General features: G+C 43.8%; 1 protein-coding gene across 1 annotated transcript in view; it reads left to right on the plus strand.

Annotated features, from left to right (window-relative positions):
- The window catches only part of kntc1 (kinetochore associated 1), a 263,597-nt gene that overhangs the window by 107,779 nt on the left and 142,915 nt on the right, over window positions 1-12,903 (plus strand). Inside the window, exons 36-38 of the mRNA XM_072495542.1 lie at window positions 5,452-5,549; window positions 8,231-8,375; window positions 10,278-10,334. Of these exons, the coding sequence (XP_072351643.1) occupies window positions 5,452-5,549; window positions 8,231-8,375; window positions 10,278-10,334 (300 nt within the window). The remainder of the gene's footprint in view (window positions 1-5,451; window positions 5,550-8,230; window positions 8,376-10,277; window positions 10,335-12,903) is intronic.

The raw sequence follows: 12,903 nt of genomic DNA on the forward strand, positions 1-12,903 counted from the left end.
ACAAATCTGTGTAGACCAGATACAATTTACAAAAGTCAAACATTGGAAATAACCCCTGACCCCCCCCTCCCCGTCCTTTTTAATTTTATTATAAAATATTTTAATTGAATTTTTGCATCTATGTAGTACAGTACACGTTTTCCTCTCATCGCCCCCTCATCCGACCCTCAGATGGTGTATGTGATCTTCGCCAGATGGAGAAATTCTGGCAGGTCTGCCAGCCAATGGTGCAGTGGTTAGCTCTGCTGCCTCACGGCGCCAAGGACCCGGGTTCAATCCCAACCCCGGGTCACTGTCTGTGTGGAGATTGCACATTCTCCCTGTGTCTGCTTGGGTCTTGCCCAACAACCCAAAGATGTGCAGGGTAGGTGGATTGACCATGCTAAATTGCCCTTTGGGTACTCCAAATTTTTTTTTTTTTTTTTAAAAAGGTCTGCCAGCCATATAAAGTTGTGGCTGGTCCCTTTGCGTCCCTAGTAGCCCGGCGAAGGGTCTTGCTATTGTGGAAGGAGGCGAAGCCCCCTAGCCTGGAGGCCTGGATTAACGACATGGCGGGGTTCATAAAATTGGAGAGAATTAAGTTCGCTTTGAGAGGGTCTGCACAGGGGTTCTTCAGGCAGTGGCAACCGTTCCTAGAATATCTCGCGGAGAATTAGAAGAAGGTCGTGCAGCAGCAGCAGCAACCCTGGGAGGGGGGAACGAGAGACTGTTTGAGGGGATGGACGAGCGGGAGATATCATGGAGGGTGGGGGGAAACGGTATGCGCGGCCAAGAGCCAGTGTATAAAGCTATGTAAATATACCATCTTGCCATGTATATATCTTGCTCAGGGAGAATTTGCGTTATTTTGCTACCGGGGTGGGGGGGGGTGGTGGGGGTGGTGGTGATTGTTTGTAAGGGGAAAAAAATTGTCTTGTTAAAAAACCTTAATAAAAAAATATTTTATTTAAAAAAAATAAAAAAAAGAAGTGGCTGGTCCGAAACCCCGAAGACTGCCACTCTCGGGAATGGCTCCGCCCTCAGCCTCACAACCGTGGACATTGCCTTGAAGAAGGATGTCCAGAACCTGACAAGTCTGGGTAGGCTAGACCTCCCTGGCACTGTTAACACTTGTCCTCCACCTCCAGAAAGAACCTACTCATTCGGATTCTGGTTAGGTGCACTCTGTGCACCACTTTGAATTGCATGAGGCTGAGCCTTGTGCAGGAAGAGGTGGTGTTGGCCCTGCTCAATGCTTCGCTCCAGAGTCCTCTCCCTACCTCCATCCCTAGTCCTCCCATTTCTGTCTTGCATTGTCTAGTGGTGTCCTCGCCCTTTGTAACAGTCATCTATAAATGTCCCCACATTTATGGAGATAACGCCCTCCTCCAACATTTCCTTCAACATTCAGTGCCCTAGTGTACCTCGTTGTCTCCTTGTGGAGCAAATTTTTGACTTGCAAATGTCGGAGCTCCTGTCTTTTCGGTAGCTCCAGTCTTTCCGTCAGCTCGTCCAGGGTTGCAAGTCCATCCCTCATGTAGAAGTCCCTAATCGCTAGCGTCCCCCCTGTCTCCACTTAAAAGTGGAGTCTCATATGTCTGGTGGGAATTTGTGGTCACTGCAGATGGCGTCATGGTGTGCACCTCCGTTAAGTCGAAGTGCTGTCTCATCTGGTTCCAAGTTTTTAACGTAGCTATCACCACTGGGCTGGATGTGCACTTTGTCAGGGGGAATGGCAGCTGCCATGGCTAGGGCTCGGAGGAAACAGGAAGAGGAACCATGGCAGTGCATACATCTTGAACGTCTGCACCCTCCCTGCCAGGGAGAGCGGGAGTGCACCCCATCTCTGTAGATCAGAATGGTCAGATTCCATTTGTGGATCCATGTCCAGTCGTGGGCTATCTGAATCCACAGGTAGCGGAATTTGCTTTTGAATGGTTGACCCTCTCCCATTCGGGTTCACCAGAAAGGCCTCACTCTTGCCAGGTTGAGTTTGCAGCCCGAGAAGGCTCCAAACCCTTTCAGGAGCCTCATAATTTCCTTCAAGCCAGGTCCGAGATGTAGAGGAACAGGTCCTATGCATAGTGAGACACCTCCTCTTCTTCCAACCTTTTGTGTCTCGCAGAACGATCACCAGGGATTCAATTGCCAGGGCGAATAGGATAATAATAATCTTTATTGTCACAAGCAGGCTTACATTAATACTGCAATGAAGTTATTGTGAAAAGCCCCTAGTTGCCACATTCCGGTGCCTGTTTGGGTACATGGGGAGAATTGAGAATTCAGGAGCGGGGATGGCGGGCATCCCTGCCTGGTGCCTCTGTGCAACTGGAAGGATTCAGAACTGGTGTTGTTGGTCCGAAAGCTCGCCTTGGGGGAGTTGTACAGGAATTTCACCCACTAGGTGAACCCCGTCCCTAATCCATACTATTCCAGTACCTCTATGAGCTACTTCCATTCGACTCTGTCCAAGGTCTTTTCTGCGTCCAGGCAGACGATTACTTCTGGTGTTCTCTTCCCGGATAGGGTTAGTACTACATTCAGCAGACGTTTGATGTTCGCTGTTAGCTGTCTATCCTTGACTAAGCTTGTCTGGTCCTCTGCGACCACCTCTGGTACACAGTCTTCCAGTTTCTCGTCCAGGACCTTTGCATCTACGTTAAGCAGCGAAATGGGTCTATATGATCCGCATTCCATCAGGTCTTTATCTTTTTTGGGTACCATCGATATCGTAGATGTATTAGCGCAGGAAGCTGGGAGCCCCTTGCTAGCGAGTTTGCGAAAATCTCCCATAGGTGTGGGGCCAGAGGTGATGAAAAGTCTTTTATAGACGTCTCCTGGCAACCCATCAGGTCCTGGCGTCTCCCCCACCTGCATAGATTAATGCTCTCTATGACCTCTACCAGCCCCATTTGTGCTTCCAGCTCCCACCACCTATCATCCCCCACGAGTGGCATGTCCAGTCCATTGAGGAATCGTTTCATCCCCGAGTCCCCGGTAGAAGGCCTCAAATGCTTGGTTAACCTTTTTTTGGTTCGGCTACCAGTCTGACTCTGCTATTCTTTACCTTGGCTATCTCCCTCATGGCTGCCTGCTTTCTCAGCTGGTGAGCCAACAGGCGACCAGCCTTATCTCAGTGTTCATAAAAGACCCTGGATAAAAGCAAATTACTGCGGATGCTGGAATCTGAAACGTAAGAGAAAATGCTGGAAAATCTCAGCAAGTCTGGCAGCATCTGTCGGGAGAGAAAAGAGCTAACGTTTCGAGTCCGATGACTCTTTGTCAAAGCTTTGCATGGCTCCACTGCCCCCATCTGCTCCATAAATGCTCCCAATCCCCTAGCCATGCCAGTCTTTTTCCCCATTCTGGGGTTTGATCGGTTGTCAATGGGTCCTGTACACAGTTAAAGTACCCCCCCCCCCCCCCCCCAAAGATAAGTCGGTGTATGTCGATTTTTATCCATGGTCTTCTTTATGAAATCCGTGTCGTCCCAGTTGGGTGCGTGCACGTTTACCAGGACTACCACTGACCATGACGTCCCGTCGACCTGGGTCCATAACCATCCTTGCCGTCGTGTACACCATCCTCTTACTAATCAGTATGGCTACCCCAGCTCTCATCCCGTAACATGAATGGTATGTCTTTCCCACCCAGCCCTTCCTTACCCGCAGTCGGTCCTTCTCCCTCAGGTGCGTCCCTTGAAGGAAGACTATGTCGGCTTTCAAACTTCTCAAATGGGCGAAGACTCTGGATATTTTCACTGTTAAGTCCCCTAATATTCCATCCGACTATCGTGGTGGGGGGGATTGTGGCGCCATCTTGTTTCTTCAGCCTGCACCTTACCTGCTGAAGCCAATCTGAGACCCATCCCTTTCTTTTCCTTGTGTTCCCTCGGTCCTCTCTGCCGGGAGGTGTGCTGTGGCCCCCTTGCTTTCATCCTTCCTGCGTTAGCTTTCCCCACTAGTGTGGTGGCCTCCCTCCGGGGTAATCTTACCCCTCTCCCATGCCCACTAAATATCTGTTCCCTCTGTCTCTACCTCGCCCTCTCCTGCATTCCGCTGCCCTCGCCACTCCCTGTGGTCTGATATTTCTGTTCAAAGTGAGGCAGTACAGTCCCGCGCAAACATAGTGTGCGTTCATCAGGAGTTTTTTTTCTCCCCTCTTTCCTCTGCTTTGCCCTCAGCATTGCCTTGCCTGCCCCTTGTCCAGGCCGCTCGTTGGAACAAACCCGTCCGCCTCTGCCGGGGTGTTGAAACAATGTTCCTTATTTTTGGAACGTGATCCAGAGCCTGGCTGGGAACAGCGTTCCAAATCTCACTCCGCTTCTGTACAGGGCCGATTTCGCCTGGGCGTACTCGGCCATGCACTTTGCCAGGTCTGCCCAATGTCCTTGTAGGCCAGGAGTCTTATGTCCTTCCCAGCTGCTCGCCTTTGTCTGCCTTGTCTGTCGCAGGATCATCTCACGATCCTGCTAACTATGCAGTTTCGCAATTAGCGCCCTTGGTTGGTCCCCCGCTTTGGGTTTCGGTCGGAGCGCTCTGTGTACCCTGTCGATCTCTGGCGGATTGGGGAAGCTGTCCCTTCCATCTAGGCTGCCCAGCATTGGGCCACAAACCCCGTTGGCTCCCTGCCCTCTATTCCCTCTGGAAGGCCCACGATCCAGATATTCTGGAGTCGGGACCTATTCTCCTGGTCCTTGACTTTCCTTTTTTAGCTCCCCTAGGTCGCCACCAATCTTTTGATTTTGACCTCCAGAGCGACAATCCTGTATTGAGTACTGACTATCCCACTGCCGTGCCTCTTGTGAATTCCAAACTCCACTGCTTGTTTCATCCTGCTTGCGACGGATTATTTTTCAAATTGTGCAGGATCTATTTTCCTGTTTACAGAGTAACATGACTTTTTTTGTAAAATTGGTTAAGTTTATGAAATCTAGAGTTTAGCTAGTTCCAGCTTTAAAACAACTTTCTAATCTGAAAGATGCAGTATTGTGTATGATGTATAATATAAAACGGAGACAAATAGCCAAGCTATATTAGGAGTGGCTTTGATAATTGTGGAAAATGGCCTGCCGTACTTTTTGAGTAATGTAGCCTTTGTTTACTTTCTAATTTGTTTTTCCATTTTTTCCCCATCACTGGAAGACATTTGTAGATGAAGAACAGATTTAGCCAATCTTTTCAAAGGCCTTAGCTGTTTTTGCCTTGCTTCCAGCTAGAAGCAGATGCATGAGTCGTTTGAGTTTACTTGACTGTTAGTTTTCATTCATTCCTTGTGGTGCAGCAACCATGTCTGACATTGAGAACAGAACCTTTTAACAAATCATAAACATAAAATTTGGTCCCGAACCAATGTACAGTCCATTACTACACAAACATTTTACGCTGTAGGTCTGCTTTCAGCTTGTATTTAAATTTTTGGACTAAAATATTACAGAAGTGTTGCAATTTAATTTTTAATGTGCTTTTACAGACCTTTTACTTGACTGTGAAGAATTATGTAAAAACACTCGTGCTGCTATGGATGTTTATAGACAGTGCCTAATTGATGATTATGGATTTAGGACAAAGGTAAAATGTGATCTTTTGTTACATAAATGTTTATTCTTAACCAGTTCTATATAAAAGATTAATACATAATAATAACATTGTATCTGGTGCACAATTCTTATCCATCACACTTTCTGTTGCTTTGAGAATTTTTTGACATATTTTTAAACTGACAAATCAAGGCTGTATTTGTTACGTTCTTGGTCTCAAGCAACTTAAGAATACCAAGAATTCTCGCTTGTATTTTAATGAAACTAACACTGAGTAACCATAACATCTTTTTAATAAAAACGTCTAAGTTGTAGCTTCAGAGGAATTAAACTGATGTCGAACATTTCTTATTTACAATAATTAAATGTTTTGACCTTCAAATTATCAAAGCTTTGCATTATCAGAAGAGGAATACTGTATATTACAATATGTAAAGCACCAACCCTTCTAAAACACACATGGAGTTCCCATTACCACAAAGTCTCCAGTAATCAATCTAGGATGGACAATAATTAGCGTAGACTAGGTGGGCTGATTGACCTGTTCTGTGCTGTATATTCTATGTAATTCAACCTTGCTTGCATCCTGAAAACAAATATATTTTAAAAATCCAATTACGATTGAGCAATGTGCTGAGTGAAGATCTATTAATCTTTTCAACCTGTACAGACATAACTGGAATACATCACATTTTCTTTCAAACAAATCACGCTTCTTGTGTCTCATATAATAATAATCTTTATTAGTGTCACAAGTAGGCTTTCATTAACACTGCAATGAAGTTACTGTGAAAATCCCCTCGTCACCACACTTGGACGCCTGTTCGGGTACACAGAGGGAGAATTCAGAATGTCCAGTTCACCTAACTAGCACGATATGTTGACAAATTGAATTGAACTGATTCATCTTTGAGCTAGTTATGTAAATACCTCAATTTTCATAAAACAGTGGGACAGAACATCCATTCCAATAGAGCTAAAGTTTATAACAAAATCAACAAATGTTTATTAATTTTAGGTCTGTTATTTAGGAGTAAAGTTGAGGTTTAATTTAGGATTAATAGGATATTCTTGGATAAACTAATTATTTATGCTTCTATAAGCCCCATCAATTTATTTTTGAGAGACCACTGTCAAGTTAGGACCTCATAAAATTACGATTTCTTTATTTTTCCCATTTTGGAATGTGTCTCTGCCAGAAAACTTTGGCGTCATCCCTGAAATGGTTTTAGGGATATTCCAGATATTTTTTCTTGTGCTGAGTACATGGGGTGGATTCAATGTGAAATCCCATTGACAGCGGCGGGAGCAGAAGATCCCGCCACTGGCCAATGGCAGGCAGCCACCTGCCGCCGAGAAACACGCCGCGGCGGGGGCATGGTATCTCTCTTTCTCTTTCTCTCTTCTCTCTCCTCCTCTCTTCTCTCTCTCTTTCTCCTCCCCCCCCCCCGCCCCAAAGTCTTGGACTCAACACTTGAGTTCAGTAACCTCGGATCATAACCACTGCCTGTCTTTTCAGAAAGCCTCTTGAGAATGATTCTGCTATTCCCATTTACGTTGCCTCCTCAACCCATCATCTGCTTCTTTACTTGTCCCATTACCCATCCCCTTTTATCTTACGCCATCATCCATTTTGTCACTTTATCTCTGCCTGCCACCCTAGCATAGACTTTATTCTATTTTTTCCTCCTCCTCCCCCTGTCCATAAAAACATAAGAAAAAGGAGGAGGAACAGGCCATTTGGCCCCTTGAGCCTACGTCACCATTCACTGAGACCATGCCTGATTTAACTCTACTTTCCTGCCTGCACCCCCAACCTTTGACTTCCTTGTCAATTAAAAATCTGTAAGCAGTCTTGCAACACCAGATTAAAGTCCAACAGCTGACTTACCTGATGAAGGAGCTACGCTCCGATAGCTAGTGATTCCAAACAAACCTGTTGGGCTTTAACTTCTTACTATGCCCACCCCAGTCCAATGGCAGCATCGCCACATCATAATTAAAAATCTGATTTACTCAGCTTTGAATATATGGAATGGTGCAACCTCCGCTGATCCTTGTGAAGAGAACTCCAAACACTTAACCGTCCTCTGAGAAGAAATTCCTCCTTCTCTTCATCTTAAATGGGAGACCCCTTGTTTCGAAACTCTGTTGCTGAGTTTTTGATTCCCCACAAGGAGAAGCATCTGCGTTGTCAAGCCCCTTTGTAATTTTGTGTGTTTCAATAAGATCATTGTTCATCTAAACGCCAATGCCCAACCTGCTCAAACCTTCCTCATGACACAAACCCCTCAATCCAGAAATTGGCCTAGTTAACCGTCTCTGAACTATTTCCAATGAAAGTAGGTCCTTCCTTAAGTAAGGTCACCAAATCTGTACACTGCACTCTAGGTGTAGTCTCATCAATGCCCTGTACAGTAAGCAAGAATTTCCTGTTTTTGTACTCCATCCTTGCTTTCTACTGACTTAAACCATGTTACAGACTTGAAACATAAGCTTTTCCAGTTCATTGATCTGAAAAGTTAACATTGTTTCCCGCTCCACGTTTGCTGCCCGATTTGCTCTGAGCTCCCGGCATTTTTTGTTTTTATTTCAGATTTCCAGCATCGGTAGTATTTTGCTTTAGTTTGTCATTGTCTAACGAGGAATAAGAATCTTTTGACTTTGATGTAGATTGTTAGATTATTAACCTGGATAATTCTGTTTGAAAAGGTGACAACTTTGGAAACTGACAAAGATCCTTATGATGAGTGGACGTTTGAAGATTTCTTCACAGAAGATGGCATTGTGCTCGATCACCTATCAGTGATGCCTGTAATGTATGAAATTGCAACCTCATTCGTGCCATATTCTCCAGGTATATCAGTTAAAAATCGATCTACATGTTTATGTCTGATTTTGTTTTCATTTCACCAAGCTTGTACTTGGTGTAAAATCTTATGCCTGATTTTACTGTCGGAATAACGGTAAGACTAGTAGCACTCACTGTTATTTGTGTGTAAATATGCACAGCAATTTTAGGCAAGGAACAGAGGTGCAGATAAATTCAAATGTCCAAATATTGTTATCCAATTTGCACCACTCTCCAATTAGCTTTGTGAAAACAGCATTACACTCTGACTTAACATTGACAGTTACATGGGCAGGTTGGGTGTAGAGGGATATGGGCCAAATGTAGGCAAATGGGACTAGCTTCGGGATAGAAATTGGGCAGCATGGACAAGCTGGGCAGAAGGGCCTTTATCCATGCTGTAAACATCTATGACTCTATTGATGTGCATGAATGTTGAAGTTGCTACATATGTGCAATAGATGTAGACTCAATTCTCCACACAGCTGAATCTTGGCATTTCAAGCATTTGTACCCTTCTAACAATGTAATAATTAGTCATTATTATAATTGCGGCCTGACATTCCCTGTCACTGAAAATTAACTATTACAAATGTGGAGCGTCTCCTTTAGATTGTAACTTTAAAAAAAATATCAGATTTAAATGTTTTTATATATATTTTTTTTCGGAGTTTTTCCATTTTTACAAATAACGCAACCAAATCCTACAGGGTTGATACAGCAGAGCAGCAGGGCCTCAGCATTCATGAATACAGAAAAAGACAGGAGAACAACAACACAGTTGGTTCAGTTTAATCATTAAACTCGGTGCCTCTGTATAGACCATAATAAGACCATACGATATAGGAGCAGAATTACGCCATTTGGCCCATCGGGTCTGCTCCGCTATTCAATCATGGCTGATATGTATCTCACCCCATATTCCTGCCTTCTTCCATAACCCCTGATCCCCATATTCCTATCTATCTCTGCCTTAAAGACACTTGATTTGGCCTCCACAGTCTTCTGTGGCAATGAGTTCTACAGATTCACCACCCTCTGTCTGGAGAAATTGCTTCTCGTCTCAGTTTTAAAGGATTGTCCCTTCAGTCTGAGGTTTTACCCTTGGGTGTTGTCTCTCCTACTAATGGAAACATCTCCACGCCCACTCTATCTAGGCCTTTCCGTATTCTGTAAGATTCAAACCTCCCCCACCAACCTTCTGAACTCCCATCGATTACAGACCCAGAATCATGTTTGCGGACCCCCTCCCAAGTTGAATACTAACATTGCATTTGCCTTCCTAGCTGCCAACTAAACCTGCACGTTAACCTCAAGAGAATCCTGAACGAGGACTCCTCAGTCCCTTTGTGCTTAAGATTTCCAAAGCCTTCCGCCATTTAGAAAATGCCTCTATTTTTATTCTTCCTACCAGTTCATTTTATTGGTCAGTTCTGTAGTGACCTTAATAAATAGAATATAGCTCATGGACAATATTCTGTTTTTTTTAAAAAATAGTCCAGCTAATTACATGGATGTCTGAAGAACCTGAATGCAAAGTTAGGATTTATTTGGCCTTGGAGTGTTTTGTTTATTAATAAAACTGGAAGAGTTTATATTAAAAAATAAAATTAGCACCATCTTAGATTTTACTCTGTTCTCTTAAATTCTATATCCGTGAAACTAGACAGTTATATATAAATTATTTGTACTATGAAGCAAGTGTTACATAAGCCATATGTTGCTTGTTTGCTGATCTGTTGTTGCTCAGCAACTATAAAAAGGTGTTAAAGATTTTGAGAGTCACATTGAAATGAGATGTAATTTATTTACTGTACTGCAGCATCTGGTAAAGTGAAGGAGATTTAGTATATAATCTGAAAAATCTCTAGCTGATTATCAGCTTGACACTATTCTTATTTTATGCAGATAAAAAGCTCTATCCATTGGAATGCGTAGGCTTGCCGTTGAGCCCAGGTGTCGAAGGTAGTTTGAAATATCATTTAATGCTAAAACTGTTTGTTAAAAGGGATGACACAATGGCTTGCGCACTCCCCTTTCATATTTTGGGTTTAGCAACTCATCAAACTCCTTTAGACAGCACCTTCCAAACACGCAATCTCTAGCACTTGGAAGATCAAGGGCAGTATTTGTGTGGGAACACTGCGAGCTGCAAATTCCCCTTCATGTCACACACTATCCTGACTTGGAATTATATCATCGCTTCGAGCTTGTCCCATGCTGCTACCTAGCCCGATATTGCCATCATTTACTTGCCCGATGTTGCCATCATTCAGATGTGAGCATTTGCACTGTATAAGTGGACCATTTTACTGTTCAGGGGAATTGCAGCTAAGCCTAAACCTCAACCTGCCGCTGCTCCTGTCTTTATCATGTGTATATGCAGCGGGCACTGGAAATGATCCTGTGTCCAACCAGAGCTGGCATCCTAGTGATCATCCATGCCTCATGTGTTACAATTCAAGTTGATATTATAACTGGACGGGAAGATCCCAGAATGAAATCTTGGCTCAAAAGGCCGTATCTTTTATTTTTTTCATAAAATGTGGAGGAACCGAGTCACAGGACCAGTAATTTAGTTTTTTAACAAGAAAAAATTTAGTAATCATGAAAATATTAGATTATGACGCAATACGCTTTTACTCCCCCCTTAGCTTAACGATTACAAAGTACATCTTTTATTACACACAAGTTTTAAGTTTACAAAATATACCTTCACCTACACAGTCCCTTTTAAGCACGCTAGATGACTGTGGTCAAATACACTCTCCACTCTGAACCCCAAGTGGGCTTTCTCTCCAGAATCCCCCTCCAGATGATTGTCACGGGTGAGTTTCCAAACTCCATTTGCAAGAACACACTTTAAAATCTTCCCTTATAAGTATGTTTTGGCTTGGAAGTTTGCATTCTGAAATTCAGACCAGGTTTTCCAAATGATGCCTTCAAACAAAGCTTCTGCACTTTTAACAATAAATTCAGACCTGGATTTTACACCAACCCCTTTAGGATTTATTTTCTCCAACTGCTTTTCCACTAACTCCGAGATCCAGCCACTGATTCTCCAGAGTTATTTCAATTCACGTTCCATACGCTGTAGTAAAATCTCACAACCCTGAAAATCACTTTGGATATATTCCAGGCGTCTTGGCCTTCTTCTCAGCTCGCTCTGGGTTCTTTACTGAACAGTGTTCTGTCCTAGTAACTTAAACTCTGACTTCTTGGAAACGTCTCTTCATTTTTTTTCCTTAACTAACTGCTCTTCAGATCTCTGCACTTGTGCTCTTAATCATTACTACATGGTATGGCTTTTCTTCAAGCAAAGCTGAGAAATGTTCCCTCGCTAGCCTTATAAACCAACTGCTTCAAGTAGAGCTGTGCGACCTGCCTTCTGCACAGAATCCCTGCAGTGCAGAAGGAGGCCATTCGGCCCATTGAGTTTGTACTGATCCTCCGAAAGAGCACTCTACCGAGGCCCCCTCTCCCAACCTGTCCCCATAACGCTGCGCACTGATCGTGGCCAATCCACCTACCTGCACATCTTTGGACTATGAGAGGAAACCGGAACACCCAGAGGAAACCCAAGCAAACACGAGAACATGTAAACTCCACACACAGTCACGCAAGACCAAAAGCAAACCCAGGTCCCTGTGAGGCAGGAGTGCGAACCACAGTGCCACCCTGCTGTCCACTATCTCTTATTGCCGATGTTCAACTGAAATCAAATTAACTAAACTAAAAATTAAAAGCTTCTCTACCGTACAAGATCCCAGTTGCTAAGGAACGCCCAAATGCTTATGATTTTAATTTATTTTTCACACTGTTGTCCTTTCTAAGCACAATTGAAACACAGTTGGAACTTTGAAGTGTTTTTTTCCCAATTAAGGGCCAATCCTTCTACCCTGCACATCTTTGGTTTGTGGGGGTGAGACCCACGCAGACACTGGGAGAATGTATTAACTCCACACTAACAGTGACCTGGGATTGAACCCAGGTCCTCGGCGGGGTGAGGCAGCAGTGCTAACCACTGTGCCACAGTGCTGCCCTTCATGCGCACAGTTGGAATTTAACCACCCCCCACTTATAGAAACACCGTGGTCCAGCATGAACCTAACTATAGGTTTTACCTTCCAGGCGTAAAATAGTCAATTTAACACACCTGAAACTACACCTTATTGCTAATGCTTACCATACAAATATTAATCCCTTAAAACTACCTTTGTTTTCCTAACACATGCTTAAACTATAATGAATTATTTTCTTTGAAAATGTATTTTATTACAAAAGTGTATCAAAACAGGTTACAGCGAATAAACACCCCGGGAAACATCCAACACTTAACTATACAGTCTGTGGGGCGGCATGTGGCGCAGTGGTTCGCACTGGGACTGCGGCGCTGAGGACCCGGGTTTGAATCTCGGCCCTTGGTCACTATTCGTGTGGAGTTTGCACATGTCCCATGTCTGCATGGGTTTCACCCCCACAACCTAAAGTTATGCAGGTTTGGTGGATTGGCTTTGCTAAATTGCCTCTTAAT

Source organism: Scyliorhinus torazame, chromosome 1 (assembly GCF_047496885.1).
Source record: "Scyliorhinus torazame isolate Kashiwa2021f chromosome 1, sScyTor2.1, whole genome shotgun sequence".
Classification (NCBI taxonomy): Eukaryota; Metazoa; Chordata; class Chondrichthyes; order Carcharhiniformes; family Scyliorhinidae; genus Scyliorhinus; species Scyliorhinus torazame.